At 37.9% G+C, this 16,626-nt stretch overlaps 1 protein-coding gene across 1 annotated transcript; it reads right to left on the bottom strand.

Moving 5' to 3' along the window:
* Positions 1 to 4,686: 4,686 nt before the first annotated feature.
* On the bottom strand, positions 4,687 to 15,009 carry pus10 (pseudouridine synthase 10). The gene is made up of 18 exons (XM_079553541.1): positions 14,895 to 15,009; positions 13,496 to 13,623; positions 12,121 to 12,348; positions 11,787 to 11,873; positions 11,670 to 11,704; positions 10,624 to 10,738; positions 10,482 to 10,543; positions 10,243 to 10,288; positions 9,986 to 10,050; positions 9,077 to 9,162; positions 8,857 to 8,982; positions 8,362 to 8,418; positions 8,150 to 8,226; positions 7,183 to 7,238; positions 7,001 to 7,118; positions 6,726 to 6,868; positions 6,453 to 6,552; positions 4,687 to 5,018 (listed from the first exon to the last, which is right to left on the bottom strand). The coding sequence occupies exons 2-18, from the start codon at positions 13,619 to 13,621 to the stop codon at positions 4,980 to 4,982; spliced, it is 1,566 nt and encodes a 521-aa protein (XP_079409667.1). The 5' UTR covers positions 13,622 to 13,623; positions 14,895 to 15,009; the 3' UTR covers positions 4,687 to 4,979.
* Between the last annotated feature and the right edge of the window lie 1,617 nt (positions 15,010 to 16,626).

The following is a 16,626-nucleotide window of genomic DNA, read 5'->3' as shown; positions in this document are numbered from 1 at the left end:
CTCATAGTCCTCTATACTGACCAAAATATACTATAGCAGAGTCATCCAGGCATGGGACAGTAAGCCACTAAGATGCGTAGTCTTCACCCTGGTGCACTTTTCAGGAACCAAACCAGTGACCAACAGGAGCGAATAGCTGTTAAGAAATGTGTACGAGGCATAAAGCATTAGAAGCATATGGTCAAACTTAGATTTTTTTTGTGTGTTATAGATTTTTACAAAGTCCTCATTGAGTTTGTAAGTGTTGGGTCGAACCAAGGTCAGACTAAGCGCACCAGGGTTCACTTTGAGCGGACGAAGTGTACTTTTAAGGCCGTAACTTTATGGAAAAAAAAACATTATTTCAGTACTGGCACAGTTTGGGGGTTATTTGGCAGCAAGTGAATATTGTATCCTCAAGGCTGATGTGTTACATGCGGGAAAAAGCAGTTTGACAAATTTAAATGAATAAAATGAATACCACTGCTCCGGTCCAGTGGCTTTGGGACCCAAGGACAAGCTGCACCCCAAATAAAAACATAAGTAGTCATATATATCGTATTAAATATTGTATTTTCCACACAGGCTTTTATTGAACAAGCAATAGATATGCCTTTTAAGACTGAGATTATGATCAAAACAGCCCAATTTTGACAGACTCCAGTTGTGTTTCCACGCAGTTTCAGACAGAAAATATATATATTTTAAAGTTCCCAGGAATAGAGTCACAACCCACTCAAAATTTGTGCCGTGACCCAGAGCAATCACCGCTCTCGTCCAGTGGTTCCCAAGTGGTTTTCAATGGGTCGTGAGCCATTTCTTTCAATATTTATCTTCTGAAAAAGTATAAAAACACCATCTGAGTCGGTTTTAATGACTTTTATCTGCTCGTTTTTCGTCATGTCAGCTCTTCAGGCTTTGCTAATGCTTATTTAACAATAATTTGAAGTGCAGGGCCTTAAAAAGGGGGGGGGGGGGGGGTCTCCAAATCAGGAAAGAAAATGGTCCAAGACACGCATGCATTTAACCTGCTTATTGTCCCATGCCTTGTCATATACATGTTCAAATCTCTAGCTATAACATAATATAGTGTTTACTTTTTAGAACAGCTTCTTTTCATGCAACATTTTAGATGATTATCCAATACCTCCAGGGTTTTATTTATTACTAGAATCTATTTATTTGCAGAGTTTGACATACTTTCCCTATAAATCCCCTCTATAGAAGCATCTCTGTCCTCCTCTCTTTTAGCTGTTGGAATCAGTGGAAAGCCGTTCACACAGGGATCAATGGTGTATTGTATGTCCGTAATGTTGATGTTACGTGGGGCTTGGGGCCAACTGTACCGTATGCTGTCGTCATCAGAGCACATCCATTTTTTTGGACGTCCCGGCACTGAAAATGATGAATAATGCAATTTTCAAAACGTGTTAAAAATGTAGACGGTAAAGAAACAGTGGATGAGGAAGAAAAGTGTTGAGTTTTCAAAATGCCAAGTTAAATTATTCAAAATTACACACAATGCGTTGTTGCTATCTATTTGTACATCTACAATAATTAACTTTTTTGTCAAATATTTTGTGATTTCTGACAGATTTTTTAAAATTGATGACTTCTAGGGCTGCACAATAGTAGAAAATAGCAATCCTGTAGTTTAGACCATTAGAAAACATGTTCATTCTTTCTTGCAAATGGGAATGCTCCTAGACTTGTTGGAAACAGTGCACAGTAAATTGATTTTCAAGCAGTACTAAGTTTACCTTAATAAATCCTTTTCGTAGTCCCTCTGGAGGTAATACAAGTGTCCCGCTGGTGTCTCTGGCCAGAAAAACACCCATGCAACTTTTCCTCCTCTGACCCGGATGCACAATACACACTAATAAAATCACGAAAAAGAAGGTAACAGGATAAAGGGCAAAGCTAATTGTGGGCTAGTGCCACTTTAGCCACGTTTGAGTGAAAAAAATTATCTCCATTGGGTTGTGGCACAATGTACAATATCCCTCTCTCCCTTTGTCTTTTTTTTTTATCAGCGTAGCATTTACTCTCACGGACAATTATATATTATATTACTTAGTTCTGCTTTAAAACGTAAGTATGTACAAGGTAGGGATGGGCGATACCACATTTTTTGGAATCGATACGATGCCGATACTTTTGGGGTCATTTTTCTCGATACCGATACCGGTCATTTTATATGGGTGAATGTATTTCAATCAATATACATTTCTAAAACTGATTATTTTATATAATAAATTAAATACATAAACAACCAGAATCTAAACCAGCGTGATAGGACTGGCTTTTATGTTTAAAATAGCTGCCACACCACTTTTTCCATATGCAAATTAGTATCAATACTTTTTGCTCAATATCAATACTTTAAAAGTAGCCGTTTGGTATCGATTCTGTGGTATTGAACCGCCCATCCCTAGTATAAGGTTTAGGTAGTAACAAGCCAAACGTAATACTTTTTATGTCATTTTTTGACATTTTATGAGAGGGAAATTTTGATATTTAGAAGCAAATTGGATACAAGCAGCAACTGTTCAGTGAAAAAAGTACATTTTCAGCCAAAACTGTATGTGATTTACACCATATTTTTTGTATTTCACGGAAAAAATTGTTGTTGCATTGTTGTTGTTCAAAATAATTTCTGATTCATTGCCGGTTTTAATCCAATTTAATGCTTAGTGACATTTGAGGCCTCACTTTGGGCACAGTTCATTTTTAACCCTGATCCATGTGCAATACATGTCAGAAAGAGCCAGTTTTAACAACTAAACCTGACGATACACTGTCGTGGTCCACTGTTTCTCTACTACGTTGAATTATTTTAAAAATCCAAGATACACATCGTCGACATGTTACATTCTTGTGCACTTTTTCCTGTCAATATTCTTGTTTCTCATGAAGCAGCTGGGATGCGCCACTGTCAGTATTACATGAATGAATTGCTGATCTCGTGACTTGAGAAAACTGAGCCGATGTGTTCCGAGGACTGTGGGAAATTTCCAGTCGACGCCCCATTTACTCGTCAATGTAAATATGCAATGCCTTTTTCGTTCTGTTTTTGGTTCTGTTTTTTTTTTTTTTTTTTTTACGTGGCGTCTTTGACCGACGTGTTTATGTGCGTGACTGAAAAGTTTTAAAAAGGAGAGAGACGTTCTTACATATTGGACACTTTTTATGTTATCGTTTCGGGAGGGGAAAAGGCGGGACTTTGTTATCGCGATGTTGCTCCTTCCTACCCTCCCTCTGATGCCGCGAAAAGCCGTACGGACTTTTCAACCTTGAACTTGCGGGGGAAAAGTCAAAACGGCATCGCACGGGACATTTTCTTTGCAGTGCTGGTCCATCAGGTCGCCCCCCATCCCACCAAGTTTTGTACCATAGATTAAATTATGTTGTCATCTTCTAGACAGTGTTTCCTGTTCGTCGTCTTAAAATGGCACCTCTTTGAGAGAAAGTCGCTGGATGATGATGTTGGATGCATTAACAAAGTCTTTTTCTTTTTGTTTTATTTTTGGGATTGTCAGTTCGTTTGCTTGTTTTCTTACCAAAACATTAGGGCAAGATCCCAGTAGTGGACTTGCATTGCCGTGGTAGTATTTATTTTGAATTAAATTAAAAGGAAATACATTTCAGGGTTTTCTGCGTCTTGACTCTTCACTGTTATTTCACACCACGCACCATAGATATATATAAAGGCTAGATGTCTCATATGCGCTGCTGGCCAATGGAGGGAGACAGCCGCACACAGCGGCCATCTTGCCACAGGGAGCTCGCTCACTCATAACAGTGTGTTTTATGGTGCATGTACTTTTAAATAACCATAACTTGCTCAATTTTCTACCGATTTTCAAACGGTTTAGTTTGCAATGTCATACCTACATCTCTGAGGTTAATAAACTTTATGAATAAAAAATCTATATTTCAACATGTTGAAATATAGCCACGTTAATAACGTCTAAGACACCAAACCGTTTGTAAATCCGTGAAGATTTGAGCGAGGATATGAGGATTTGTGTTCGTGCTAATCACTCACTTACTTGAGCTTGCCAGAAAGCTTCCCTGTGGCAAGATGGCCGCCCATTATGCCAGAAGTGACTCTGCCTTAAGACATCTAGCCTTTATATATATCTATGCTACACACCATCAAGTTCCACAAGGATTAAACTGGAAAAACATGCATAGAAGGTTTAGGAACCAGACCCCCTTAATTTGCTATTGTTTTGTTCCTATTATTTTGTGTTAACTTAAACAGGTGAAACTCAGAAAATTACAATATCGTTCATTTATTTCTGTAATTCAACTTAAAATGTGAAACTAATATGAAATAGACTCATTACATGATTTTGATGATTATGGCTTACAGTCCATTTTCAAAAATTCCAATTTTCTGAGAGTTTTTTACAAACTGAACCATAATAATCAAAATGATAAAGGCTACATATCTCACTTTGCATGTAATGAGTCTATCATATATTAGTTTCACAGTTTAAGTTGAATTGCAGAAATGAATGCACTTTTAAGTGATATTCTAATTTTCCAGAGATTCACCTACATCAGGCAATTACCAGTTAAATCGTCGTCAAATAATTAATATTCATTCATGGTGATCACAAAACTTTTCTAATGGCTTTTTTGTGTCTCTTCAGGTTGAATTGACAGAAACAGACAAAAGGGTAAAAAAGCTCTTAATTTACTGAAAGATGAATAACTAATATTTGCCTTTATAGCAGTCAGGCCATAACATACAAAAAGTACAGTTTTAACCATTTTAAATTAACATTTGAAAGATTAAACAAAATTTCTTTCAGAGCCAAGTTTCAAATGAAAAGTCGAAATAACCTTAATTTAAGTAATTTAAGTTCACACTCAGTGCTCCTACGTCGTTGTCCACAGACAGACGTTCTCTGGCTCGTACAGGCCTTATTCAGTCTCTTCTGAAGAGTTCCTCCATGACTCTGGTGGTTTGTTGTAGCTGAACTCGGGGTTCACTCTGGAATCGGGGGCGGCCAGTCCACATCCACTGACTGGAAATAGACAAGAGCAGAAAATCACAAATTTTCATTGAGTCTTAACAAATAAGCCAATAAAGCATATTTAGTATTTGGTAATAATTTGCAATACAATACGTTATCACGATACCTACAGGCTGATAGAGTAAATATGAAACCTTTCAAAAAGAAAACCGAGTGATGTGCCCCAAAGTTCTGAACCAAATTCCAAAAGACTTTGTTCCTCTTAAAAAAATGATTGCTTCAGTGGGTGGAATAGTTAGTGACGAAGGTCAGGTGCTCTTCAGGATAAAAAAAGAACAATCCGAGGCACTTTACCTGGGTAAAGGTCCTTTAAGTGGACATGCCGAAGCATTTGTCGTGTTCGACCTTCTTCAGGGCAGTCAATTAAAAATGTGGCTCAGATGTGCCAAATAAGCCCAGTCCCAGTCACATATCATAAACTTCCGGTTTGAGACAAGAGCCATATGTAATAAAAAATGTTGCGTCCCAAAAGACTTTTGTTGAAGTGTTAACTGAATTCCTACAGCAAAATGTACTGTTGGTTTCACATGAAGTGCCATAAAACTGTTCCTGAAGAAATATATTTAAAGGGGCTAGATGCAAGTTAGCCATTTTATACTCACTACTGCCACCTCAGGTCATATGTGTAACTGCACCTTCTATATTAAGCTCGTGCATGATGGCACTTCAGCTGCGAATTAACACCTTTTTGAGTGACAGTGCAGGATTGTAGAGGCAGTTGTGGTGAACAAGTCTGGGTTCATTCTACACCTTAGGACATTGTTAGAACATGTAGGGGGAGGAATATACATCATTTTGACATTTTTAAACTCTACAGTCCCTTTAAAAAGTACTGATATTTTGATAAAGTATCGATGTTTGTATTGCGACAAAGGCGTACTGCGATGTATTGCAAAACGATATTTTGTCTCAGCCCTAGTAATCGTCTCAAAGACATCGTCATCACAATCTTACACTTTGTTAGTTTGAAAATACAGCACTGATCTAAAACGGTTAAAACTAAATATCTAGTGGTCCTCCTCCTGCTCCCCTTTGCTGTGAAATTAATATTAATTAATTAATAATTAAGAGTGGCTGAAGTGAAGCTACAGTGATCAGGCTCAGCAAGAGATCAAGAGGTGAGGAAAGCGTTTTCTGGATACGCATGAACCTCAGGAGCAGCTTTTTGGAACTGTCAACACGGTGCCGAGAGTAGCCTCTGGAGAAGATTCAAAGATTACTGAAAGATGTGTGAGTGGATCATAACCACACGTTTTTGATGAGACCGCGTTGTAAAAAGCTCTAAAAGAAGTCAATTAAAACCAATAAAACCCCTCTTTAAGGAATATGAACGAGATGTATTGTTTCCTTCTTGCGTCTCTACAATAATAGTCTTATCAACACAAGAAAATCAATGCGTTGACATAGATATAATAAGAACCTCACCTCCACGTCCAGCTCCAGGATGTCCGCCTCTGTCTGCAGTAACTCACCCATGTTCGGTTTTGTTCGACCAAAATCTCCGTGAACAAACTCCTTTATGTATCTAGTCACATGTTAAGAAAGAAGAACTTTTCTATTCCAACAAAAACAAATGACCAGATTCATAACGCTGACCTGCTCAAAAGAAACAAAATGCCGCTCCGAGTTTGTTTTTCATGAGGATTGACACTGTAGCATTGTGATATTATCCCTATGCTTGATTACACTGCAGGATACGTGCCGGCCTGCGTCTTGAGCGCCAGGTAGAAGTGGTGCGAGTCCCTGTACTCAGAGCTCATGCTGTGGATCATTCTGGGTCTCACGGCCAGCGCGCGACGATGCAGCACTCGCAGAGGGGTTTTCTGATCCAGGGTCAGCTCCTAAAAGGGAAAACAAATCACAAAATGCACCATAAACTCGTACAACAAATGTGGGATGCTCACACTCAAGTTAAAGGCCTGACAACTTTTGGAAACACTTTCTTTAGGCCAATTGTTAATGCTTGTTTGTACCTTGATATCATTGAGGAAGCAGATGTCCTCTTTCTGAATGGGTTTCTCAGTCCAGACCAAAGCTCGGTACGTCTTGGTCTTCTCCTCCTCGCCCTCTTTCATCCGACCCATAGCATCCCTGCACGGAAATGAGTCAAACTACAGCAAAATATGCACAATATCACATTAAAAAACAATCGTACCTGGTAACGATTTGTAGATCTCGAACACGGATTTTGTCTGAAGCGCTGTTTATCGTCTAAAAGCAATTGGAAAATACAGATGGTTGTAAAGCAAATTCAAACACACCGCCACCTTGTCACTAGTGCAAAAAGTGTCCAACTTTAAAAAAGAAAAAGGGCATCAACTCCCCGTCTCGCAATGATGAGATAGGGCAACAGGGAGTAATACAACCACAGGGTGTACTGCACACAATATAACAACAACCTAAAATGTGACATTAGCGACATTACAAAATGGGTTCTTCTTCTTGTAGAATTGCCACACTCCGCCAGTGATGGTACTTTTTACTGCAAGTTTAATAATTCCACATACAAAATTGTGAGACAGAGGGGGCAAAAGGTTCAAGGCCAAACTAAGGTGTGGGGGAAAGATTTCAACGTCTCTTAAATGCACCCAGTTGAATGTTTCACTGCACTGACCCCTCCAGACTGAATACACTTCAACATGTGGCCCTTGATGAAAAAGGTTTGGACTCCTCTGGCTTATACAGTCAATTATAAACTTAACATAGTCCTCAAGCACCTGAAATATGTTTTTGCCTGTGGTAATAGCGCTGCACAAAAACATAATTAGTTTAACATGTGAGTGAAAATTTTTGGTTTGGTTCAAAATGGCCTCAAGTGTTTTCTCTTCCATAGTCTAAAAGAAACAAGCTTGCCAGTGTATATGGTCAAAGAAATCATGCTTTTCTGCTTCTTGGATTATATAAGTGAATATATTGTACTGAAAAGTCTGGCTGAAGATCGAAAAAGAGACAAATTTGCATTAGCGATGAATTAGCGATGATTCCAATATGGAATTAATTCAAAGATGTTACATTTCCGTCATTCACTTTACCTAAATATATTACACACATATTAAAATTAACACATCATCATGTTTTATCAAGTTAAAAGTTGAATATGGAAATAAACAGTTGGCACAAACCTGTTGAAGTTGCTTTATTTGTTCCCGACTAAACCAGGATTTGTGAGGGTTGATCAGCTCCATCGCGAACGGACGTCCTGCAACAGAGCAAAACACGTCAATGATTTTTTGTACAAAAAACAATAGTGTGAATTAAAGACAAAGTATATTGCTATTTATCTCGTTTTCAAGAAGGTACATACATACATACAGCTCAGGAAATATTTTCTCACCATTTCCGAGCGTTCTGACGTCCACATCTTCTCTTCCAGATGAGGAAAAATTAAAACCTACCAGGAAAAAACAACAGTTAAGAAAACATCACACAACACATCCAGGAGCTTGAGGCTTAACCAAGCAAATTCTCTCCAGTTCGACATTACCCAAATGTGAAAATTTCTCGACTGGAGCTGACAGAACTGATCACAATTTTTTTAACCTTTTTTGTTTCATGGCTTGTTTGTCACTTTTTGGTCATTCTTTTGTCACTATTTTGGTGTGTTTTTGTAGCTTTTTTTTATTGTGTTATTGTTGCTAGGAAACCCTTTAAGCTTTAAGTCTCCAGTGATAGAGTATGTGGAGTTGCTGCTAAAGTAATACCAGAATCTCCTGCATTTCAGAGCTTTATACACATGGAGATTCACGATTCTGAGGACATTATATCACCAAAATGACTGCAGTCTTTGTGATGTTTTAATTCTAACACTAACCCTCCCATGTGGCCTCACCTGTGGCTCTGAACGTGTCCAGGATGGGTCCAGCGATCAGCTCCTCCACAGACGACTCCATCCTCCGCTCTCCCGCGATGAGCCACGGCGTCTGGGGCAAACTGCGGCAGAACTTATTGTACCGCCCTGAAAGATGAAAACACACATTTGACTTTTACAGCTTCATGACTGGATTGGTAACAGGATAAAGCAATCAGGTAAATTAAACCAGGCCAGTCACCTGCGATGAAGACAGAGGTGTGCAGACACTGGACGTCCCGGGACTCACAGCTGGAGGAGGGGCGCGCGGGAGGAGAGGGGTAGTGTCTGAGGGACAGAATATTTAACCTTAATTAGAATAAAGAGGACTCTAGTAAGGTTGTTCTGTGCTATTATCTATCCCTCCGGAATACTGCGGGAGATTGTACAATGATTTTTTTTCCCCTTAGAACATAAACAGAATACATTGAAATAACACTCTGAGGTGTTTTTACATGTAAGCTTTTGAAACACAAATAACCAAAACACGCCTATTTCAAAGCAATTAACGTGAAATACAAAGTACATGCTGGCATAAAAGTCAAGTGTAAACACATGGAAAAATGCATCATTGCTGTAGTACCTCCATATAGCCGCTAGTCTCCCATTGGAAAGCATTGCACTTTAGACACGTTAAAAACAACTTTAAGGCCTGGTTTCTAATTTTCCGAAACTTTCTACAGCTCGATATTCCTCCTGTGTTAACGCTGTGTTAGGCACAATTAAAGAAACTGGGGTGGTTTTTGTAAGACATTTTTTTTGGAGAAATCTCATATACTAATGAGGGCCAGACTTTGATTGACCTCTCCTGTCCGCTATGCTGTTGGGCAGGTCAGAGTTTGGAGTTTGGACGAGACAATGGGAGGTTTGCAAAAAAGGTGTTCATGAATGAGCTGCATCTATTTATTTCACCATGAAAAAATAAAATTGAATCGAAAATTGAAGTCGATCAACATGAGAAAAAATAATTGTTATTAACTTTTTGGCTACATCATTCAGGTGCACTGATGCCACAGAGTCTACTTGATTTTGCCTTAATATCAACATCGCAAAATCCTGGAGTGACTTAATGTTTTTAAATGCAGTGACTATAATTGAATGAAATCCTTACTTTAAAAAATTGGCTTCGGAAATCTTCTCCAGGGCTTTGACAACAGCCATCCGTGTGAATACTGACTGGAAACAAAGCAATTCACAAGGAAAATACTTAACAGACTGCAGAGAATTGTTGACATTTTCAGTCGCTCTGGTAACCGCAAATCACTCTTTCACACGTTCATACAGACAAGAAATAAACGGCTAACTTCACTAAACAGACGAGAGGTTCATTCAGTGTTACAGCAGATTATAGCAATTTACTTTTTTTACCTCTTTATTTTTTGTTGGTTTGAAGCAGTCTGAGCACGTTGTAGCTCTGTGGGAAAACAAAGACGTTAACTCAACATTTAGGTTTGAAGACATAATTTCAGACATAGTGGGTATAGACAGTAGGCAGAGCAGGAAGTGATGAGATTAGTACAGCAAATTTCTATTAAGTCTACTAATTACTACTAAATTAGTGCCTCACCTACACTTTAGCTTTTTGCGTTCATCTGACATTTACTTACAGGAAATGACAGTCTTTGTCCGTTTCTGGATGAACAAACTCGACACCGATCTCAAACGCACTCTGGAAAACAAACCAATCAAACTGTAAGAACTCTGTTTTCTTTAATCTGTTTTAAAATGGCAGAAACAGAAAGAACGTACCCTTGCGACCACTGCAGCGCCCCCTAGTGCCCTGGACACCAGACTCTGCATGACCCACTTGAACGCTTCTTTCACTTGAATCACGTCGTCTTTTCCCAAAACTAAACTCTTTTCTCTGGTAGAAAATAAAAACAATGAGGGAAATGTGAATTATTAACATCTTATAAATGTAAAAAAAGTTTTTTTTTTTTTTTTTACATAAATGTCTGATTACAGTGCTATATTTTTTGTGAGACAAAACCAGCTCAGTGAGGGTAAATAAAACAACCATAATTACTGTATATTCTATGACCAGCTTTATTATATCACCAAATATTTATCAAAAATATCATAAAACGTCACTGCTTCAGAAATTGTAAATTTATTATTTTTAGTCTACTACATTGTACAAAGGGTGACCACCTGTCCCTCTTTTGGTTGCACTTGGACAGCCATTTAGTCCTTTTTCAATAAAGTTAGATTGACAAAGAGAATGACAAATGATCCACCAGTGTTTCTGCGTTTTAAGAGTCATCATTAAAAGTAATACGTTTTTTTTGAGTTGGCATTAACTCTGCATTTCCTATATGGTCCAAAGTACATTCAGCTGCATGTTTTGATGAAATGTTTAGTATGTCTTTTGTCCCTTTTACAATACGTCGAATATCCAAATGATACTATGCTTTACCTAATGTTTCCACATTTTCTGAAACTATAAATGCATAGATTTGTTGCAATCACAGCATTAGAAAACCCTTGATCTTGCGTAACATGTACAATATTGTGCCCTAACTTTTCATCTTAGATTATTAGTGACCTATTTCTATCTCTGTGTGTGTGTGTGATTTTGGGCCAAAATAACAAAGGAAATACTTCAGTGCATTTGGATTTCTCATGTCTGTCTCTCCACATCACATGACCTGTCCCACTTCCACTACTCTTTGAGCTGGTCGCCCCAAGTCTGAGAGCACGAGAAAAATCCAGTACGCTCCGACAGTGTGTGACAGAATTACCCGGTTGTGACCTCATCAGAACTCTCGCTCATAATGAAGTAAAGTCGCTCTCACCTTAATTCAGTCTTTACATGAAGCCAACACGAATGCTGTAAGACAAAGAGCAACGAAGTGGATTGTTTTCTTGATTTTTTGCTTCATATAAGTCATGTTTAAAAAAAAGAGATTTACCTCTCGGACACAGAGCTGAGCGGGAAGAGAAACGGACAAAACCAAAGTGTCAAATTCATACTTTTCCGCCTTCACTGCTTCTGCCATCTACGAAAATCAAACAAATAGTAAACTGTTTTTAGTGGCAAAACATAGTGAGCTTCCAATAATGACGACGCCCAATGCAAAGATGAGCAGAAGTCCCATTACAAAACTTCAATTTTTAGTGCAAAACAACAAAAGTTCAAATGTAACTTCTAGATGATTGGTTCTTTGATGCAGACGAAGCGCATTATAAATTCAAATCGTGAGATCAAAACATCAGAAAAAGAGAAAATGGTGAGCGTCTTTGTACCTTCAATACCAGTGTTTGGTCGCAGTGCTCCTGTAAAATCCCCAAACACAGCACACAGACTGGACTCTCCTCTTCTCTTGTCGGTTCAGCCTCGTCTGGTTTGAAACGTTTTGGGGGCGGGGCTTCTGCAGCGTCCTGTCCAGCATCGGCGTCTGTTTGGGTTTTAGTCTCGGAAATTTCTACTGTTGAGTTGTCGCCAATGAACTCTTTGAGCTCCTTCAGTATTTCCTATAAAGAATTACAATTTCATCTCAGGTTAGGGTTAGGGGACAGCGTGCTTAATTTAAAGATCATGTGAAAGGAGCGATTAGCAATTTGCAAAATCAGCAATAATGTAAGTATGATCTATGTCGTCCTATAAAACCTGATGTGAAATCCTTAGTTTGCCTTCCATTACATCATCAGCAGCAACTTTTCTCTACTGTAAATAATTTCTATGTTGTTTTTAGCTAAAAGATTTACCTAAATTTCTGAAACAATGTCATTTTGTTTTAGCTATTTAAAGCAGCCCCAGCTCAATAAATCCATCTGTTCATCAAGTTAGTATCTAGGTGCACTGAAATAAGTAATATGAATTAAAAAAAACTGCCCAATGGACAGATTTTTTAACATTAGACTCTCAAATCAAGGACAAAGAAAATTTCACTTATTTCAAGATTACTTTTTGCAGTGTTTGTTTTAATATAGTCTTTGCTAACTAATACTATAGTGCTACATCAAGAGCTTTTAATAAAGAACATGCAGCCGCAGTTTTTGAGGGCAAAAGTGAATAGTAGTTCAAAAACAAGATAATGAAAAAGTCAGTAGCTGTTGTACACAATGTTGTTTTATTAGAATGTGTAGTGATTGATTAAGTCAAAACTACTCAACACTATTGGGCAATTGAACTCAAAACAAAACAAACTACTTTAATACATGTAAATCCAAAAACTGTGAGCTTCCAGCTTAGTCTCAGTGGTTTCCAAAGTGAGGTTCAGAGCTCAGGGCCTCTCCTACTCATCAAACACAAAATGTATATGACTGAATCTTACAGGCTTCATTCATTTGTACATACTGGAACTATCTATCGAACAAACCATTATGCAAAGTCAAAATTGTACAATTTCACTTTCATAATTGCTATTCATGTCTGAAGTTACAGCATTTTCATTGCACTCGGTTGAACTCCTGGTTCTGTCCTCAATGCTTGGTTACAGATTCAACAGCTGTAAGGATGGTCTCCTTTGTGCACTCTAATGTGTATTTTCCCCATTTTGTCTTGACTCACTTTTGACCAATAGCTAAGTGACACTGATTATCACGCTTACATCACTCTTGCTTAAATTCTATGGTGAAATGGATTGATTTAGCCGGACATGTCGGCTGTGGACGTTACCTGAGGCGGTCTCTTGTAGGCAGACTGGACATTGATGCAGCAGAATCGCAGCACACATCGCGGACAGCAGCCGGACGTCAGCAGCTTCTGAACGAGCACTTTGTCTTTGTCTTTCAAAGGCAACATGACTGCAACAGTAACATTCACAGAACAACAATATGAGTTTTCACTTGCATTTCAGTTTACAGCTTTTAGATAATTTGGGAATAAATGTCTACATCCATTATCTTCGGTATTCTTCTAGGCTTCCTGTTTCCTGGCAGTTCTAACCACAGCATCCCTCAACCTTTATATTCACTATCCTTCCTCTGCACACACTCAAACCATCTCAATCTGGAAACTTTATCCCCCAAATTTCAAACATAATCGGTCTGTATTCTCTCCTCATTCAATCAATCCTTGTCTTGAAGAGAGACATATTCAGTGAACTATCTGCAAGTCCAGCTTCTTGCTTTACCTCAGTTTCAAACAAAATTAGATGAGATGAAGAGAAGAGTAGCAAAAATATTCACTCAAGAGTGATGTTACTTTAAAACAATTCAACCCAAGAAGTAAAAGAGCCCAAATATTTACCAAGTAAGAGTAAAAATGTACTGAAAATTTTAATATTTTCAAAGAAAATACCAAGAATATAGAATATACAACCTATAAAACTAAATCATTAGGAAGAATTAATTAAACAAAACAAGAAATACATATTTTTTATGCACCAAAATGATGAAGATTTGTCACTTAAAGAGATACTCACTACTCAGAGAACAAGTTGCTATTATGTTCCTCTTAAAACTACAGATACTTAATTTTAATAAGTAGAAGTAAAAAAGTACTGTATGAAAAAAACCTTTGCAAAATACTAATGCTCATTTTAGGATTATTTAAATGCATTTGCTCATGTTTTTATTCAGATCCCACATGGGGAGTCAAAGAGTTAAGAGCTTCATGTCAAATGTAGAGAGATTTGTGTTACTACTACTTAATCTACAGTAATTTCCATTCAAATCTGGTACATTAAATCTTCAAAACAAAGTTAGTCAGTCCTGTCACATCTTTGCCAAGGACCACTCTTCGCTAGAAACAGACAAAATGCACAATTCAAATTCTTGGCCCAGTTATTTCGTATGATAGGCACATTTTACTCCTTTAATCCTGCTTAACACGGAGCTTCTCTAAACGGATAGAAAGTTGCATCCATCCAAGTGTGACAAGAGCAAGATGCAAGATGGGGAAAAAAAGCTGCAAGATCAGCTCTGCCTCGTACGTTTAGCCACAGCCGCGAGTTACCACTTCTTACAGAGGTCAGTTTTCAGGATGAATATATTTGTACACTGTGCGTTTCAAATCTTTGAGGAAATAGGCTGTTATGGGGTGAATATGCAGAAACTGCAGAAGTGTCGCTCACCTGTTTCTCACATGGAGGATGTCGCTTCTTCCTCGGCTGTTGTTTTGGTGATGAAAATGCTCATTACTGCCACCATCCGAGTGGGAGCCGCAACCAAAGTAAAAAAAACAAGGTGTCATGTCATGTGCAAAGTTATTATCCTTTCCTTTTTCTACATACAGAATGAATCTCAACAGCAAGCTATAGGTAAGTGGCCATTAGAACAGTCAAGGTAGCTACGGGGGCCTGAAAACAACATTTTTGTAAGATAAAAAAGTGCTGTTTTTGCATAGGTTCAAGAGAGTTCAAAAGGGAAATCTGAAAAAAAAGAAAAAAAAAAAAAGACAGTAAGGATGTTGATGTCCAGCTGCACGATCATTTTCTGCTGAATCAAAAGGTTGGACCAGATTGAGAAGTGCATAAGGAAAGGATTTAGTTCTGCAGTCAGCAGACATACAGTAATAAAGAAGAAGTGTGTCCAGTCTGTCGAAATACGTTCAGTTCAGAGTTCAGTTAAAAACTCCTGCCCGTAATATTATTTTATCATGATGCTTGTTTGGACATCACTGAGTCTTTGGTGGAGGTGTGAGATCAAGTGAAGGGTGCATTGCATTTCCACTTTAAAAAGCTGCATTATGCAACTTTTTAATGCGAAAACACACGTTTATATCTGTGTAATTGACCTTCTAGTGAGCCAGCAGCTGAATGAATGGTAAGCATGGCACCTTTACTTTTGATCACAGTGGTCTCTACAACGCACCAGGACCAGGCGTTTTTAGGTTTTCTGGTGAGAAGCTCCATCAGCAGAGAAAACCTACCAACCAATAGGTAGCGTTCACTTGACGTCACAACATTCTAAAGAGCCTATAGTTTAAAATTGAGGTGGAGGTCAACTGACGGTAACTATATGGTAACTGTGGTAACTGACAAAATGCATATTTTTATGTCTTTGTTTTTTGCCTCATATCTCAGTCATTACTGGAGATATCCACATGAAACAAAAACTGTCACAAAGTTCATTATCTCCTCTGTCAGAACATAGCAACTAATGTCCAATTATTTTCTCAGAAAAACGTCAAAAAGTGGTGACAATATGGGAAAACATGACTGTGATGTTGTCCAATAGAAAGGACTTACAGACATAAAAATAATATCACAGGTTTGTGAATCCAATCACGATCAAATACTGAAGAGGAAAAACATTTGTGAATTTTATTGATCCTTACGTTTTGAAGATTTATGTAATGGAAATAATTATAAGTAGGCAGTATTTGATCCTATAATTTAGCATTGTCTTTGTGTGACTTTAGAAATTGAGGAAAAACAAGAAGCAGGACTTGAGGTTGTAGACGTTAAAGGTGTCCCTCTCCTTCAAGACAAGAATTGTTTGAATAAGTCCTTATTTGACTAAATTGTAAAATAAGTTGCTTAGGTCTCAAGTCTGAGTCAAGTTCCATGTCCCTTTGAAACTCAAGTCCTTTCATAATAATGTACAGTATATCATTTCATCCAGAGCAAATCAACAAATCTTTGGATTATTATTCCTCCTGCTGGATTATTCAAATTAATTTGAAGGCTCTGGTATGTCCTGCTGGGAAAAGTGTTTCTTTAAAAACTCAAGTCACAAGAAGTTCAGTCACAAGATTGTTTTGTTTTTATTTTTATTTTACTTTCCTTTTACGTCACAAGTCCTCAAATTTGTGACTTAAGTAAAGTTTCACCATGAGTCCATGCACCTCTACAACAACAACAT

Source organism: Gobius niger (assembly GCF_951799975.1).
Source record: "Gobius niger genome assembly, chromosome: 3".
Classification (NCBI taxonomy): domain Eukaryota; kingdom Metazoa; phylum Chordata; class Actinopteri; order Gobiiformes; family Gobiidae; genus Gobius; species Gobius niger.
This window is presented reverse-complemented; position numbering and strand designations above follow the sequence as displayed.